This window comes from Polyodon spathula, chromosome 11 (assembly GCF_017654505.1).
Source record: "Polyodon spathula isolate WHYD16114869_AA chromosome 11, ASM1765450v1, whole genome shotgun sequence".
NCBI lineage: Eukaryota > Metazoa > Chordata > Actinopteri > Acipenseriformes > Polyodontidae > Polyodon > Polyodon spathula.
Window position 1 is genome coordinate 30,312,511 of NC_054544.1, and position 14,596 is coordinate 30,327,106.

At 37.7% G+C, this 14,596-nt stretch overlaps 1 protein-coding gene across 1 annotated transcript in view; it reads left to right on the forward strand.

Moving 5' to 3' along the window:
• The window catches only part of LOC121323582 (calsyntenin-2-like), a 178,337-nt gene that overhangs the window by 144,274 nt on the left and 19,467 nt on the right, over positions 1-14,596 (forward strand). The window contains exons 6-8 of the mRNA XM_041264721.1: positions 145-330; positions 2,010-2,267; positions 3,451-3,572. Coding sequence (XP_041120655.1) covers positions 145-330; positions 2,010-2,267; positions 3,451-3,572 — 566 coding nt within the window. The remainder of the gene's footprint in view (positions 1-144; positions 331-2,009; positions 2,268-3,450; positions 3,573-14,596) is intronic.

Here is a 14,596-nt window from a genome sequence, read left to right on the forward strand (position 1 = left end):
CTAATTGCTCAAATACAAATTTTACAGCAATATTCTTACATCACATTACTAACTTGTACAATTTTGCCCAGCCTGTAAAGAGATTAAGAATAGTTCATATATCACATATGATGACATATTTGACACAGTTCATTTGCTTTGCAGGCTGGAACAAGCGGGTTGAGTATGAGCCCGGCACTGGCAGCAAACCGTTATTTCCCACAATGCATCTGGAGACGTGTGATGGGCCTGTCTCATCTATCCGGGTCACCGTGGAGCTGCAGACGAACCACATCGCGAAAGGATGTGACCGGGAGACGTACTCTGAGAAATCTTTACAGAAACTGTGCGGTATGCACTTTTGTTAATTTCATTATTAGAGGCATATAGGGCAATTAATTCATTTTCAAGAAGGTTTGTGTTAATTGGATTCAGGTCTAAAACTACCCTATTAAACTAAGTTATGGATTACAATCCCCTCTGGACAATGGTTACATTTGAATTCACCTCTAAGTTGAACTGTCTTAGCATAGGCAGATGTTACAGAATAAGAACTAAATATGGGTTCTACTGGCCTATTGAACTCTTATAGAGACATTATGGTCAACGGCTTAATATTTAGCTAATCCTACTACAGTTGCAATCTAATACAGTCATGGACAAATTCCTATTCCATTTTCAAGAAAAAAAGTTCAGTGGATAATCTGTTCTTACAAGTCTGACAAGTCATTTCCCACTTTGTATTGTAGAGACAGAGGCAGAATCTATGATCCAGTAGAACAGTGCTGCTGTACTCTGCAGTAATTCAGTTGTTGTGCATCCACTTTAAATTCATTCTTTGCCATACATGACTCAACACAAGCTAGCCTTTAAGGTGCACCACTGCCTCAAAATAATAATAATAATAATAATAATAATAATAATAATAATAATAATAATAATAATAATAATAATAATTTCAAAAAAAGATTGCGATTGTTTTTTAAACTAAAATCAATTTAGAAGAACACTGGGAGACATCACTGACAGAATATATTATATGAAAAAGGTAATGGCTTTTCAATTTTTTTTCATCTTCAGTAAGTGAACAGATTTGAGTTGTTTTAATGATATCAATAATTGTGTGCCATGCGCTGAACGCCATGAATGAGGAGTTCATAAAAATAGCTTTTACAGTAATTGGGTCAAAAAGAATTAGCTTCCAGTCATTATCATTATTATCATTCCACTCATGGATCAATGTTTTAAACAAAAACGAATTTCTAAGCCACTGTACCCATTTTAACAAAACTGAGATTCATTTGATTGGCTCAGTGCTTTCTTCTTTGAGATTTTAAAATGAAAATACTATGTCTTGGTTTAATTCAGGCCTTTTCTCATTCTGGTCCATTGTGTGATGTTCTTTTTTTTTCATGATAAACTGAATTCCGCATCAGAACTCTGTCAGACTTTCTCTTGTCTGGATTTGGAAATATGCTGGCAGGCTAGAAGATGCCACTTTGGAGACCAGATTTTGTTGTTGGTTCCCAGAGCTGCATAAAGAGAAGGCAGGTGCCACCAGCACTATAAGCATATTTCTGGGTTCAGATTGCTATTCCCCACTGTCTGGCTGGTTTATACTTAGGTCTTAGACTTAGGTCTTGGTTCATCCACGCTGGTTCATACTCAGGTCTTAGACAGTCATGTGGTGTGACCAACTAGAGATGAGAAAAGGTTATAGTACCAGATATCTTATTAAGAACAACAAAAAAAAAAATACAAAGGAAAGCAGAGCAAAGAAAAATACAATGGAAGATTTTGTCTTCACTTTCCGAGGCATCGTCTCCTCCTTCAGTTATGATCACACATCCTTTGAAAACTTCTTGAGAGAGAAATCTATATATTTGTTTTGCCCTGATCTGAAATTACACAGTGTGTACAGTCATTGGTGTAAAGGATGTGCGGAGACAAAAGTACAAAATCTTTAAAGCATTACAGATGGCTAAATTGTGTATTCATCTCTTTTTGGGTATCCTTTCATCTTGTTATAGGGGCCTCATCAGGAAGCACTAACTTGCTCCCAGCTTCCAGTGCCACAACAAACTGGACAGCCACCCTCCTGACAGACAGCGGACGGGACAGTGACCTGATATTCAAATTCGACGGCAGGCAGGCGGCCAAGATCCCTGATAGCGTGGTGCCAAAGAATCTGACTGACCAATTCACAATCGCCACATGGATGAAGCATGGCCCCAGCCCAGGACTCAGAGCTGAGAAAGAAACTCTTCTCTGCAATTCAGATAAAACTGGTAAGTGGCAACTAGTTGGTGCCTTTTGCTCAATGCTCTGGTTAAAGACTGTTGGAAACATCAAGTGAGATCATAATTTAGCATTACTAGTTTACCAGGGTTGGAAATTTAAATAAAGTTTGCAAGGGCAAGGAGAATCGACTTAGGTTGTATTGTGATTTTGATCAGGAACCTTGGGTGGTCATTTATTGAAGTACTTGCCTAGTCTTGCTTAGCGAGGTCATGACCCAAAGTGGTACAGCTGCATGCTGAAAAAATCAGACATACTCAGTTGGATATCATGATCCAAAACACATGGGGGGAAAAAAAGCACATGTCTCAGCCTTAACTTTCAAATAAAACATGCTTGACATGGAAATCAATAGAATAGAAAACTGGGGTAGGCAGTGGTAGATGGCATTGTACAAAAAGCAATTAGATTGAAGGGTATTAAAATTGCATGCAGACCGAGCGAATTCTAACTTGCTGTCATCTTGATAACCTTTTTTGATGGCCCACAGGAGCATTTAGTGAATGCGTGCTGCAGGGCTTGTTTTCATACTCTTTCCAACAAGACAAACTCCCGTCAGCTTTCTGAACGCTAACCATCCCCACAGCTCTTGTTGAAGAGAAGCGAGGCTCTGCAATAATTCTCCCCTTGTTAAGAGCTTTGCTTCCCAATCCAGCTTGACAAAATGCATCCCAAAAGGGTTAACTTCTATATACTTTAACAAAATACAAAATGACACCCATTAAGCAGACACGCTAGATAACTGGACATTAGAGCCAATTATCTGTGTGTGATGTCCACTCTAAAAGATACCAAGATCACTTGCATTGCCATAATTAATATCTGTAGATGTACCGCATAATATCAATTTCTATAATGGGACATTTTATACCCTTTCAATACGTTTCCTTGAGCGGTTATGGGAAATCATAATGAATTAGCAACTTTAGTAAATTAGGTGCATACAATAAAAGCCAGGAACGAACTGGTGCAGTAGTGCTGGGCAATTGACAGTGATTAAAACCGCCTGGCTTCCCAAAAAGAACATATATATATATATATATATATATATATATATATATATATATATATATATATATATATATATATATATATATATACAGTTCATTTCATAAAAATGCATTTGGTTGTAGCGCATTAATCTTTTCCATTTCCCCCTCTGCGTGATTGCAGAGATGAATCGGCACCACTACGCATTCTACGTGCATAACTGCCGGCTGGTGTTTCTGCTGCGCAGGGATTTCGACCAGGTGGACACACTCCGCCCTGCTGAGTACCACTGGAAGCTGGAACAGGTAGGCACTCGTTATGCAATTCATGTTCAAATGCCAACCGGTGCAGCTAACAGGGATCATAACTGTTGTTGAGGGAACTGTGCACATACTATGCAGTATGTGTGTGTGTGTGTGTGTGTGTGTGTGTGTGTGTGTGTGTGTGTGTGTGTGTGTTTGTGTGTTTCCTTCACAAAACCTTTAGTAAAACTCCCCTCAGGGGATTATAGCATAGATCACCTTAGTTTTTAAGAAAAGAGTAAAAGAACATAAATCATAGAAAATGAAACATCTCATTAGGTCAGGTGATATTGTGAAAGCTGATAATCTCAAGACTTTGAGCTAAGGAAGCACTGGTGAGTCAGAGTGGACAGGGTCACCTCTATTGTCAGTCAAAAGAGCAACTAGAAAAAGCAAGAGTCCTGGAATTGGGGTTGACTGGAGCTATACATGCTGCACAGCTGTAATCATACCACAAGAACTGTCTGTGGTTGAGGTTGACAGAGCCTAAGATAAGAACGCTGTGCCAGACATTCTCTTGTCTGGATTTTGAAACACGCTGGCAAGTTAGAAAGGACCAGAGTTAGTTGTTGGTTTCCAGAGCTGCATACAGAGAAGGCAAGTGCCACCAGCACTGTAAGCCTATTGAGACGTCAGTGACAGATCGATCTCTATTCTCTCTGATGGAGCAATAACAGAGATATGAAAGTAGAAACTGAACCTTTTTTTTTTTTTTTTTTTTTACCATAATTGAATTGACTGTGATGACACACTGATTGCAACCCTGGCACAAATACCTTGCTGCAAAGCGTTGTTTGTAACCAACACCAAGAAAAGCCAATTGAAAGTTGTTTCTTGTGCACAAGTTCAATACCAAATGAAATCCAGGGGTAAACCTTGTCGGACTGTGGTCTTGCTAGAGCTGGCAACGTATAAAGTTTTTGGCTGCACTTTACATTGTGTCTCTAATTATTGTGTATTACATGTGTACATTCACTTAATAACAATGTTATTATGCATAGTTACAATGTACTTAACATGTAAACATGTTTGTCTGACATATGTAAAGTCACAATTGTATCAGAAAAGGGTTAGGTTTAGAGTTAGGGTTGGGGGTGGGTGGGGTTGGGTTAGGGTTAGGTTTAGAGTTAGGTTACGGTTAGGGTTGGGGGGTTGGGGTAAGTTTAGACTTAGGGTTAGGGATATATCATGCAAAAAATACAAATATGTGGCAACATTTACTGTACATCTACCATCGCAACTCATTTTTCAACCTCTTTGGCAAGGCAAACCAAGTTTATATCGTCAGTCCACCTTGTTTGTAACCTCGATTTAATTACTTGGGAAAATCCAATCTCTGACTCTTTTTAGATTTGAAGGCATGGTGACAAAGACCAAGCTGCTGAGAAAGCTGGACACTTTCAGTGCTCTTTAAAAAGAAATTGTCAGCCTGCTACTGAGTGTGTTGCATTTAAAGCATATTTTGCTGTGCAAGTCTGAGTTCCATGGTAATGAATAGGTATAACTATCCATGATTTTCTGCAGCATCGTGCAATTATCAAATCACTCTGCAGGTGCCCTTTCTTTAATCAACTCCCAATAAAAAGTCTCTAATGGTTTTGTAGTATTCACAGAGTTATTATAAAGCAATGTGCCAAATGCCATAGGTTTGTATGTTTTTTTTCACTGCTTTCTTTGGAAAAAGCTTCATTGAAGAAAAAGAAATTGAGTTTTCATGAACGGTGGATAAAGGATCAATTGCTTTTACGTGATTGCAAACATTCATTTAGAAGCAAGGATGTTCAAAGTCTAATGCATCACTCTCCTCACCTACATTGATCAAATAGCCCTCACCTGGTCCATTACTGATGGACGCTGGATCTGAAGTGACACTTTAAAGTGCAGTTGTCTTATAAACTATGTCATTTGAAGTCTCGTCACAGACATGTTTATTGTTTTGTCTAAGGTCAGTAAACGGCACATATCACCTTGCTCCGATAGCCAATTACCCATAATCAGCTTCTAATTGATATCTATGTGCGTGGTGTGTCATTTTTTAAATCTTTTTCTGGTTGGCATCTGTAACTTTAAACCCTCTCTCCTGGGATATGCAGTAGCACTAAAAAGAAACCTGGACATAAAATTAGTAAAACCTTTGTCTCATATAAACATTTGTCTGGTTTTCTAACTCATTTAAGCTTTAGTGCTACTGTGTCCTAGCAGGCTATGAGTACAGTATTTTGGCATCCTTACCAGTGTGCCATAAACAAAATCGCTATTGTGTTTACTGTTGCTATGCAGGGTTAATGCTTATCATTGGCTGTCTTAGTGGGTCTTAAAAACAACAGATGCGGTAAGTATGGGAGAAGTTTAAATGGACTTCTAAAACCAGTGGAAGTAACGCTGAAGAGGTTGTGCAAATAATGAGATTTCTAGACAAGAGTAATTGGAGGATGCTATCAGTGTGTACATCTGTAGGCGGACAGCATAATGAATTCATGCTCAAGAGCTCTCAACATAGCCTCCATCTTCGTATAAAAAGTCAAATTTTTGTAGCTCAACAGCAGCTGATAATGCAGGTAGCAGTAGAGGCCTTTAGGGAAAGGAATTTGTGTTCTAATGTTCTAATCCCTTTAGGATTGAGATTTTCAATGTAGATCACAGCGTCATTTACTGCATACAGCATGCATAAATATGTAGGTGAGCGACACACTGGTCTTAAATAGGATCTGTAGGGCTTCCCTGCCAGCTACTATAAAACACAATTCACGAAACACTTGTTATTGGATTTATTGTTTTATTTATAGGGGCTTTCTTCTTTATATAAATATTTGTCTACAATTTGTAAATAACATACATGCAATCTCATAATACAAAACATATCTATAACTTTAACATTCATACATGTAGGAATCTAAACCAATAGCCCACACCCATAGCTTCAACAGGAACAGTACAATAAAGAATGTTACAACATTTTTTAAGTCACTGCAGTAAGCCAACAGAAGTACAGTATATACCACTAGTTGATGATAAACAGACAAGTCGAAACCTTTTAAACTAGTCGATGATAAACAGACAAGTCGAAACCTTTTAAACTAGTCGATGATAAACAGCAAGTCGAAACCTTTTAAACTAGTCGATGATAAACAGCAAGTCGAAACCTTTTAAACTAGTCGATGATAAACAGCAAGTCGAAACCTTTTAAACTAGTCGATGATAAACAGCAAGTCGAAACCTTTTTCCAAAGAACTTGGTACTTCTGCATATCTTACACATGAGCGCTTTACAGTTGTTGATGGTCATTTTGCAACATTAATATTCATAAAACTACATGTTAATTGAAGAACACACTAGTAGGGTGAATTGGAGGGGGAGAAATTAACTATATATTTTTTTAATATCCTCAAGTCTCTTTTTACAATGCTGTAGTCTCCAAAATCCACATGTTGTATTTACGTATTTTTAAAGACAAGATATTGGATCTAATTGTTTTATCATCAACTGGGAAAATGTATTCAGATTTAAAACGCCTGACATGGTGGAAACCTTTTGAATTTGTTTTACACTAAATTTGGATTTCCAACTGAAACCAACTGACCAAATATTCACTTTGCATTCAAAAGTATAGCCCTGAGCAATGGAGAGTTTTTATAGAACTCCAGGTTGTACAGTATAATCTGTACTTTATTCACCCATTACTTATTTTACATTTGCTACAAATGAAAAAGCTTCCCGATGTCCTAGTTGAAAGTCTGATTGCTTCACAGATTTTCTGTAACCTAATTTGTCAGGACACTGCCGAGAGAGAATGTGTACAGTACAGTATTTACCACCAGGAGAGGTTTCAAACAAGCCTCAAGTGTTGCTATTATTAGGCATTGTGTGTAGATGATATGAAAACGGATTGTTTGACAGCAGTTGTGAATACTCTGGTGCTGCAAACATGTATTTCCTGCAAAATCAGTACAAACAAAAACAAAAAAATCCATACACTCCCCAAGCATTCTGACAGCACCGAAAACTTATTGAGCATACACACAGCCCAAGATGTGCAAATTGCATTTTGCTATTGTGTTAGCATTTGAGTTGTATAGATGTTTCTGATTTAGAAGGTGTAAAAGCTACATGCAGGTAATTGTACATCTGCCAAATAGACATTTTAAATGCACATAAGAAACAATTTGATCTATAAACTTGCTTTACGTAAGTAATTCACAATCCACTTTCTTCCCTGGGTAATTGCAGTAATGAAACGATGGCTCTCTTTGGTGGAAAGGCAGCTCAGTTTTAGTGCATGACATCTTATAAGGCAGCCCTTTCTATCAGCTGTCTTAGAACTATTAAATAGTGCAATTACAAGTTAACTGGCACCAGAGATTTAAAAAAGGTAATTGCATGTCTTTAGCATAATGTAAAGGGCAAGAGGACCAAGAACAAAGGTCTCTGTTGCTCTTGTCTAGAAGCTACCATCCTTGTTGTGTTTTATTGGCATTATAAAAGCTTGTATTTCTAGGTTTATCTTGTTGAACCCCATGGTGTGGAGGCTGGATGATGTGTTCTCCTATATTGGTATACAGAATCTCCTGCCACAAACACACCTCTAAATAAGAATTAGAAAAAACCTCACAACACAGAGCAGTAAAGATAGATGAATCTAGTGTAGGAAGAGAAAGCAATACTGGTAGCAAACCTGCCAGTTCAGCATCCACACTCCCCCAGTCTATTCAATGCTATCTTTCAACCTTCAAACCTGACACATTTTGTTTGCCTTTACTGATTTTTCTTATCCTTTTTCATCTGGGCTATTGCTTCACACCAGATGCTGCTCATTAAAGTTTAGAGGATAAAGTTTCAGGTATTCACTATATAGACTCCTTGGCTTTCTATTCACACCACAGTTCAGTCCAGCAGGGTAGTGAAACATTTAATAGAATCCTTACATTCATAACGTGGCATCTTTCTATCCATCTTTCAAACTTAATCTTGCATGCAGCACATCACCTACAAAGCAAACATCCGACCTTAGACATAAAACAAAGAATTAACCTCACGTCATTTTCTGCGTTCCAAAATTGAGCTTTTTGAAAGGGTCCTTAAATTGCACTTGTAGTAATTGTGTGCATGAAAATGGGATGGCTGCTTTGAGGGCTGTATAGCCCTTGTCATTATCGGCAGCTGCAGTACTCTGCAGGGCGCACATATGCCCAAAGACAGAGAATGCCAACTCTGTCTGGCAGGTTGTTGAGAGTACCCATATTTAACTTCAACACAGTGTGCAGTCTGAAGCTGTTAAGATCAGGGGCCAGAATAAAAGTGGTCTTCTGAGAGTCAGAGTTAATTCTCTACTCCACTGTATAATCAAATCGTGGAAGGGCTGCAAATTGGATTTCAGTCTAAAGTGTGTCAGTGACTCATAAGAAGAGTTTTTATTAATGTAAATGATCTATCTATCTATCTATCTATCTATCTATCTATCTATCTATCTATCTATCTATATATATATATATATATATATATATATATATATATATATATATATATATATATGTATATAGTATACACACACACACACACACACACACACACACACACACACACACATACAGTAGGTCTTTGACTAAATAATCTTGTTCAATATGTACGCATATCAGAAACATTTAACAAATTTGTGTCCTAAATGTCGTCATTTCAAAATAATATCATTGATTTTCAACAAGTCACATGCATATGGTTATTCTGCATTCTGCATTGAAACTAGCCAGCCTGTTCTTATCCCTCTCTGATTATGCAGATCCCTGGCAGCATGGATAGGATGGAGAGGCCACACTTACATTTTCCATACGCTTATCCAATTGGCATGAAACCTGCGTGAGACGTTCTAAATAGCACAGTGCATAGGAACCTGGCCTTAAATATCTGTCAGACTAGCACAGTGCATAGGAGCCTGGCCTTAAATATCTGTCAGATTAGTACAGTGCATAGGAATCTGGTTCTAAATATCTGTCAGATTAGCACAGTGCATAGGAATCTGGGGTTAAATGTCTGTCTGTCCGTATGTCACACTTACCTTTTTATATATACAGTACCTAGAGAAGTGAGTATTCATTCGTGAAGAAGCTTGATTGTGACCTTCTTGTCACAAGCTATTGAAGGTATCAGAATCTGATGGTGCTTGGGGGTAGGGCTCACTAATTTAAGTGCATTCACTGGAGGTCATGGTGATGTATTGTTTCATGATAAGTACAGTGTGTTATATTAAAGAGGTTCCACAGTGAGCACTGCTTTATGCCACATGGAAAAGCTTTTGAAAAAAAAACCACTAGTTAATATAACGTCCTTTTTTTAATGCTTCATCTGTTAATGCAAGACCTTTCTGAGTGTACCTGCACACATGTATTAATAGATAATAGCTGCTTTCACTCTGAAGATCAGCTGAAGCCATCCTACTCAGCAGTGCTTCTGTAATGTGCTGTGTATCATTGCTTGACTGTTGTATCAGACAGAGCTTTTCTTTTTTTGTGGCTTTTTATTGATGTACATACAGTCATTAGGCTGAAATATTCTAGCATGCAGGTAGTGTATTGGTAACCACGTTGCATTTTAGGGTCTCTCATTTAGGGAATGTTTCTTGTTTCAGAATTATCACCCTTTACCTGTGTGTATCACACTTAGAAACATGCAGTTATTTTAGAACAATGATACTCTGACATCACATCCTGGAATTTCAAAACTTACGAGTCTGCTGGAAGCTAATGGATCCCTACCCGATAGCGAAAAACAAAAAACGGCATAGAAATAATGGGTCATTACAGCTATTTTAACTAAGAACTAACAATACTAAAACAAAAATACACTTTAAATACAATTATTGAATCTTTTTTTATTTTTTTTTTTTTTTTTTTACTTTAGTAGCATATAAGTACATAATGCTCCATCGGTTCAAAGCAGCTAATTTATCTCAAGTCAGGTCAGCAAGGATCCCAATGATTCAGCATCAACAACATGGCTAGGTAACCCATTATAGTATATATTAGGATCATGGATGCCCCGTACATAGACGTAACCTTAAGAATATTGCTAAACAGGCTTAGTATTTATTACTGTTGATCTATGTAAAACAATACAGTCCTGATTGTTTTAACAAGCCTTTTAGACTCAAGGAGTTGTGTACAGTGTAGTCAGCCCTGACAATCATTAAATGCACTCGCCTAATTTAGATTAAAAAGGATGCATGAGCATCTTCCCAGTGCTGAATTCTCCCTCCTACTGCAACATGATCAACCACTATGCCAACATGATCACTACACCTGGTGCAATCATATCAGCCAGTAATTAAGGAATCCATTTTGGAGCACGCTTTGTTTCCTCCTACAGCAACCGACTGCAGGTTGATATTTAATCAATGTGTGTGTGTGTGTGGGGGGGGGGGGGTTAGAATGCGTCTGTCTTTTAGATCTCAGCAGCATTTCAGAAAAGTGCAGCCAGCACAGTTGTGACAAGTAATGGCTATTTATCTGTTGGTTTTAAATGCGGTGCAGATGTTTTAAGGCTAGGGTTTTATGGAGATGCCTGTGTACATGCTGTATATCATCAGTATCAGTATGGGCCTTTTTATTTTATAATGACATACCATCAAGTATATGCAAGTCTGTGTTTCATTATACTGTATGTGAACAGCAGTCGGTGGCACCTTGGCATCCTGTGGATTTCCCCTGTCTCCTGAGCATGATAATCAAGCTATTTGTACAAGCCACATCTGTCAATAGTGACAGAGCCGGCCGAAACAGTGTTGATGAATCAAAGTTATTGTGTTTGTCAGGTAGCAGGGTCCTGTGCATCATTCCCCTGATTGTGCTGCTTGACGTGGACTCTACCTGACTTGTGTGTAAGACAACATTCACAGCGCACCCGTAGGCTCTTAGGTTAACCTTTGAACCTTCAAACCTGACATATTATATATATATGTGTATATCCTATCCTATTACATAGCCCATAGCGTCATGAGGAGATATGGTATGCTGTAGTTCAAGGATACAGTGCAGCAATACTACAATGCAGTTTATACTACATGTTTTGTTTTTTCTAAATTACGTTTTGTGGTAACACTAAAGATTTCAGGACATGAATAGACACACACTGTAATTACATTGTTATAACTGGGTAACTACCAGTGTTATGTAATTGCAAACATATTCCCATAGGTAGTTGCTCAGTTTTCTACAATGTCATTACTTGGTTATATATGCCCTTTAATCTACAGTCCATTGTTTTTAAGTACACTATAAAGTTCATGTAAAAATGCTAAAATACCTAATTTGTAAGTGTAATTGGGTTTCTTTTCTTTCTTGAAAGACGCAAAAACCTCTCAGGAAAATGCATGTGTTAAATGCGTTACTAAAAGTCCTTTTCTTTGTCAGTTTTTAGTCTGGTAATTCATTAGTTTTCTGTGTTACTGAAACACAGCTTTCCTTTACTTAACAGATAGTAGAGATTTGTTTGACAAGATGTTATAAACAACACATGATTTGAAGTCAGTCCTAGTTCAGGCTCATGAGGTGTTTGGTGCAAGGTTTTATAAATATTGGTGTGGTAATGGTTGCTGCCATATAAATGTGAATGCTTTTAATATCTTGTATTATTTAATACATTTCAGTCATTAATTGAAGTTGTACATTCATTGGGAAAAAAAGAAATGCACGATTCACTGTAATTAAGTGGTAAGATCGGCATAATAAGCCAACTACACACATGCTTGCAATTACCATGTAATTTATGGCCCTTAGAGTTTTGCATTTAATTAGTTTGTGTGACAACTTAGTTTGGTTTCAGTGTGCCTCTATTCACAATACCAAGGTATTGTTTGATAAATTAGTACGTTTTGTATTCGTTAAACTGTTCTAGGCTTCTGGTAAAGAAGCTTACATCCAGCAACTATTACTGAATATCAAACTTCATTTAAATAACTAGAACTGACCTCCAGTATGGTACAACATGTGTAAATACATGTGCCACTAAACACTGGCATGCTGATATCTAAGGTTACAGTTCCTAATACTATCTAACCTGTAACACAGTATGTGTGGCAGAACATTTTAAATAAAGAATATAAGGTGTCATTTTGCATTTGGAGGACCCAGACCCTAAAGTAGTCTTAATACAGTCAATTTAATTTTGATAAACAGCTTTAAAAAAGTGCTGTTGAAATAGTACAGTGATATCCGGATGCTGTGCTGCATGTTTTCACATGTTGTAGCTAAACCATAGCTAGGAGTTATGGAGTCATTGCCTAGATTATTCTTCCCTAATTTGGACATGCTATAAATTCATTTTGATAGTTGACTGAGCAAAACAATTGCTTTCTCCCCTGATAATAAATGAGGTTTGTCCTCAGCTATGATTGTGTGCGATGACAGATGTAGCGTAAATGTAATTTTTTTTAACTCAGTGCATCTTCCCACTCTTCTAATGCTTTTAGTCATAGTCCTGGAAGACACATGGAGTGGCATTCATGGTTAACTCTCCATGAGTGCTGAGAGCTGGCAATCAGAATATAAAGGAGCTTTGATATAAATAGCAGTTTACTGTGTTGCAAGAAGATACAACTGAGAGCAGGTGATTGAGTATCTAAGGTTATTTAAAATCACTCTTCCCTTTTTCTGTCGTGGGAAAAATGTGTGCATTTCGTGAATCACATTATATTTTAGCTGCATATCGAATAAGAGACCAAAGCAGCAGCCTTTCATTTAAAACAGTGAATGTCGTCATAAAAATGAACAGTGTTCACCGAATGTATCATAACAAGCACAGCATCAATCAAAACAGACAACCAGGGCCTTTCAGCTGCAAGCATTGTGGGTAAAGCAAGACTTATATGTCTCAGTGTTTGGGGGGTTATAGTTGGGGACCCTCTCTGGAGTCATGCTTTAGTTTACAGCAGTGTTGGCTGCCACTTAAATCATTTGCAAACTAAGCATTATTAATTTACGAATGCAACAGTGAGTGTTTGAGGACAGAGACAGTAAAAAACACTGTCTCTTGTGCTTCCAGCTGAGGAATTAAATAATGGCCTTGAGCAAGCCCAGAAAAGGAGTCGCATTAGTTTCAATTGCCTTATTAAACTGAATGAATGATTTGTTGCCACAGTTGTTAAATGACTTGTGTGTCACATTCTTTCTTTTTTCGATTTCCTTCGTTCAATTCACGTGTTTTCTCGCACAGAGAGGAGGGGCGCTTCAGTCAGCTCCCGTCATCTACCTGTTTAAGTGACAGCTTTAAAAAAAAGAAAGAAATTCAAACATCTCCATGTCCTGAATGAAAAGTTAAACCTAACTGAGCTTCTCCCGCTTGCCTTTGTCACTGAAAATAAAATCAGGCATTTAACTGGCAAGATTTCAGAAACAATACCCCAAGAGAGCTTGGAGTTGATGCTCACTTGTCTGAAAATGAAAATATTTATTGAATCCAATTAAGTGAACTTGATTTTCTACAGGGATTGAATTCGTTAGAACAATTTATTCAAAGGAGGTTCATGCAAAGGCCTAGAAAATGAAATTATATTAATCTAAGAAAACCATCCCCCAAAGAGGGGAGAGAGAGAGAGAGAGAGAGAGAGAGAGAGAGAGAGAGAGAGAGAGAGAGAGAGAGAGAGAGAGAGAGAGAGAGCAAGCAAACATTCTATTCTAATGCTCAGATCAGGCTATTTAATAAAGAGATACCAAGCTGCATTCAAGGCATAGCTGTGCTTTGGCAACTATTCGTTGCAGGGGTATTGTGTTTGTATGCCTGTCTGTATATAACAGCAGACTTTTAAGAAAGCTTATAGATACTAGAGAATTTGAGAATGAAATACCACTCTTCCCTTTATTTTTGCATGGGCTGTGTTGCTTTAGAAGGCTCAGCCAGAACCACTGGGCCATTGTTCAGACAAAGCATTAGGATCCTGCTCTCCATTTAGGTTATTTATATTCTGTTAGACTCTGCAGTCTGAGCCACTCTAAATTAAGAGCACAGAAATGGGAGGCAGTGCAGGGTCATTTTGCTGTTGA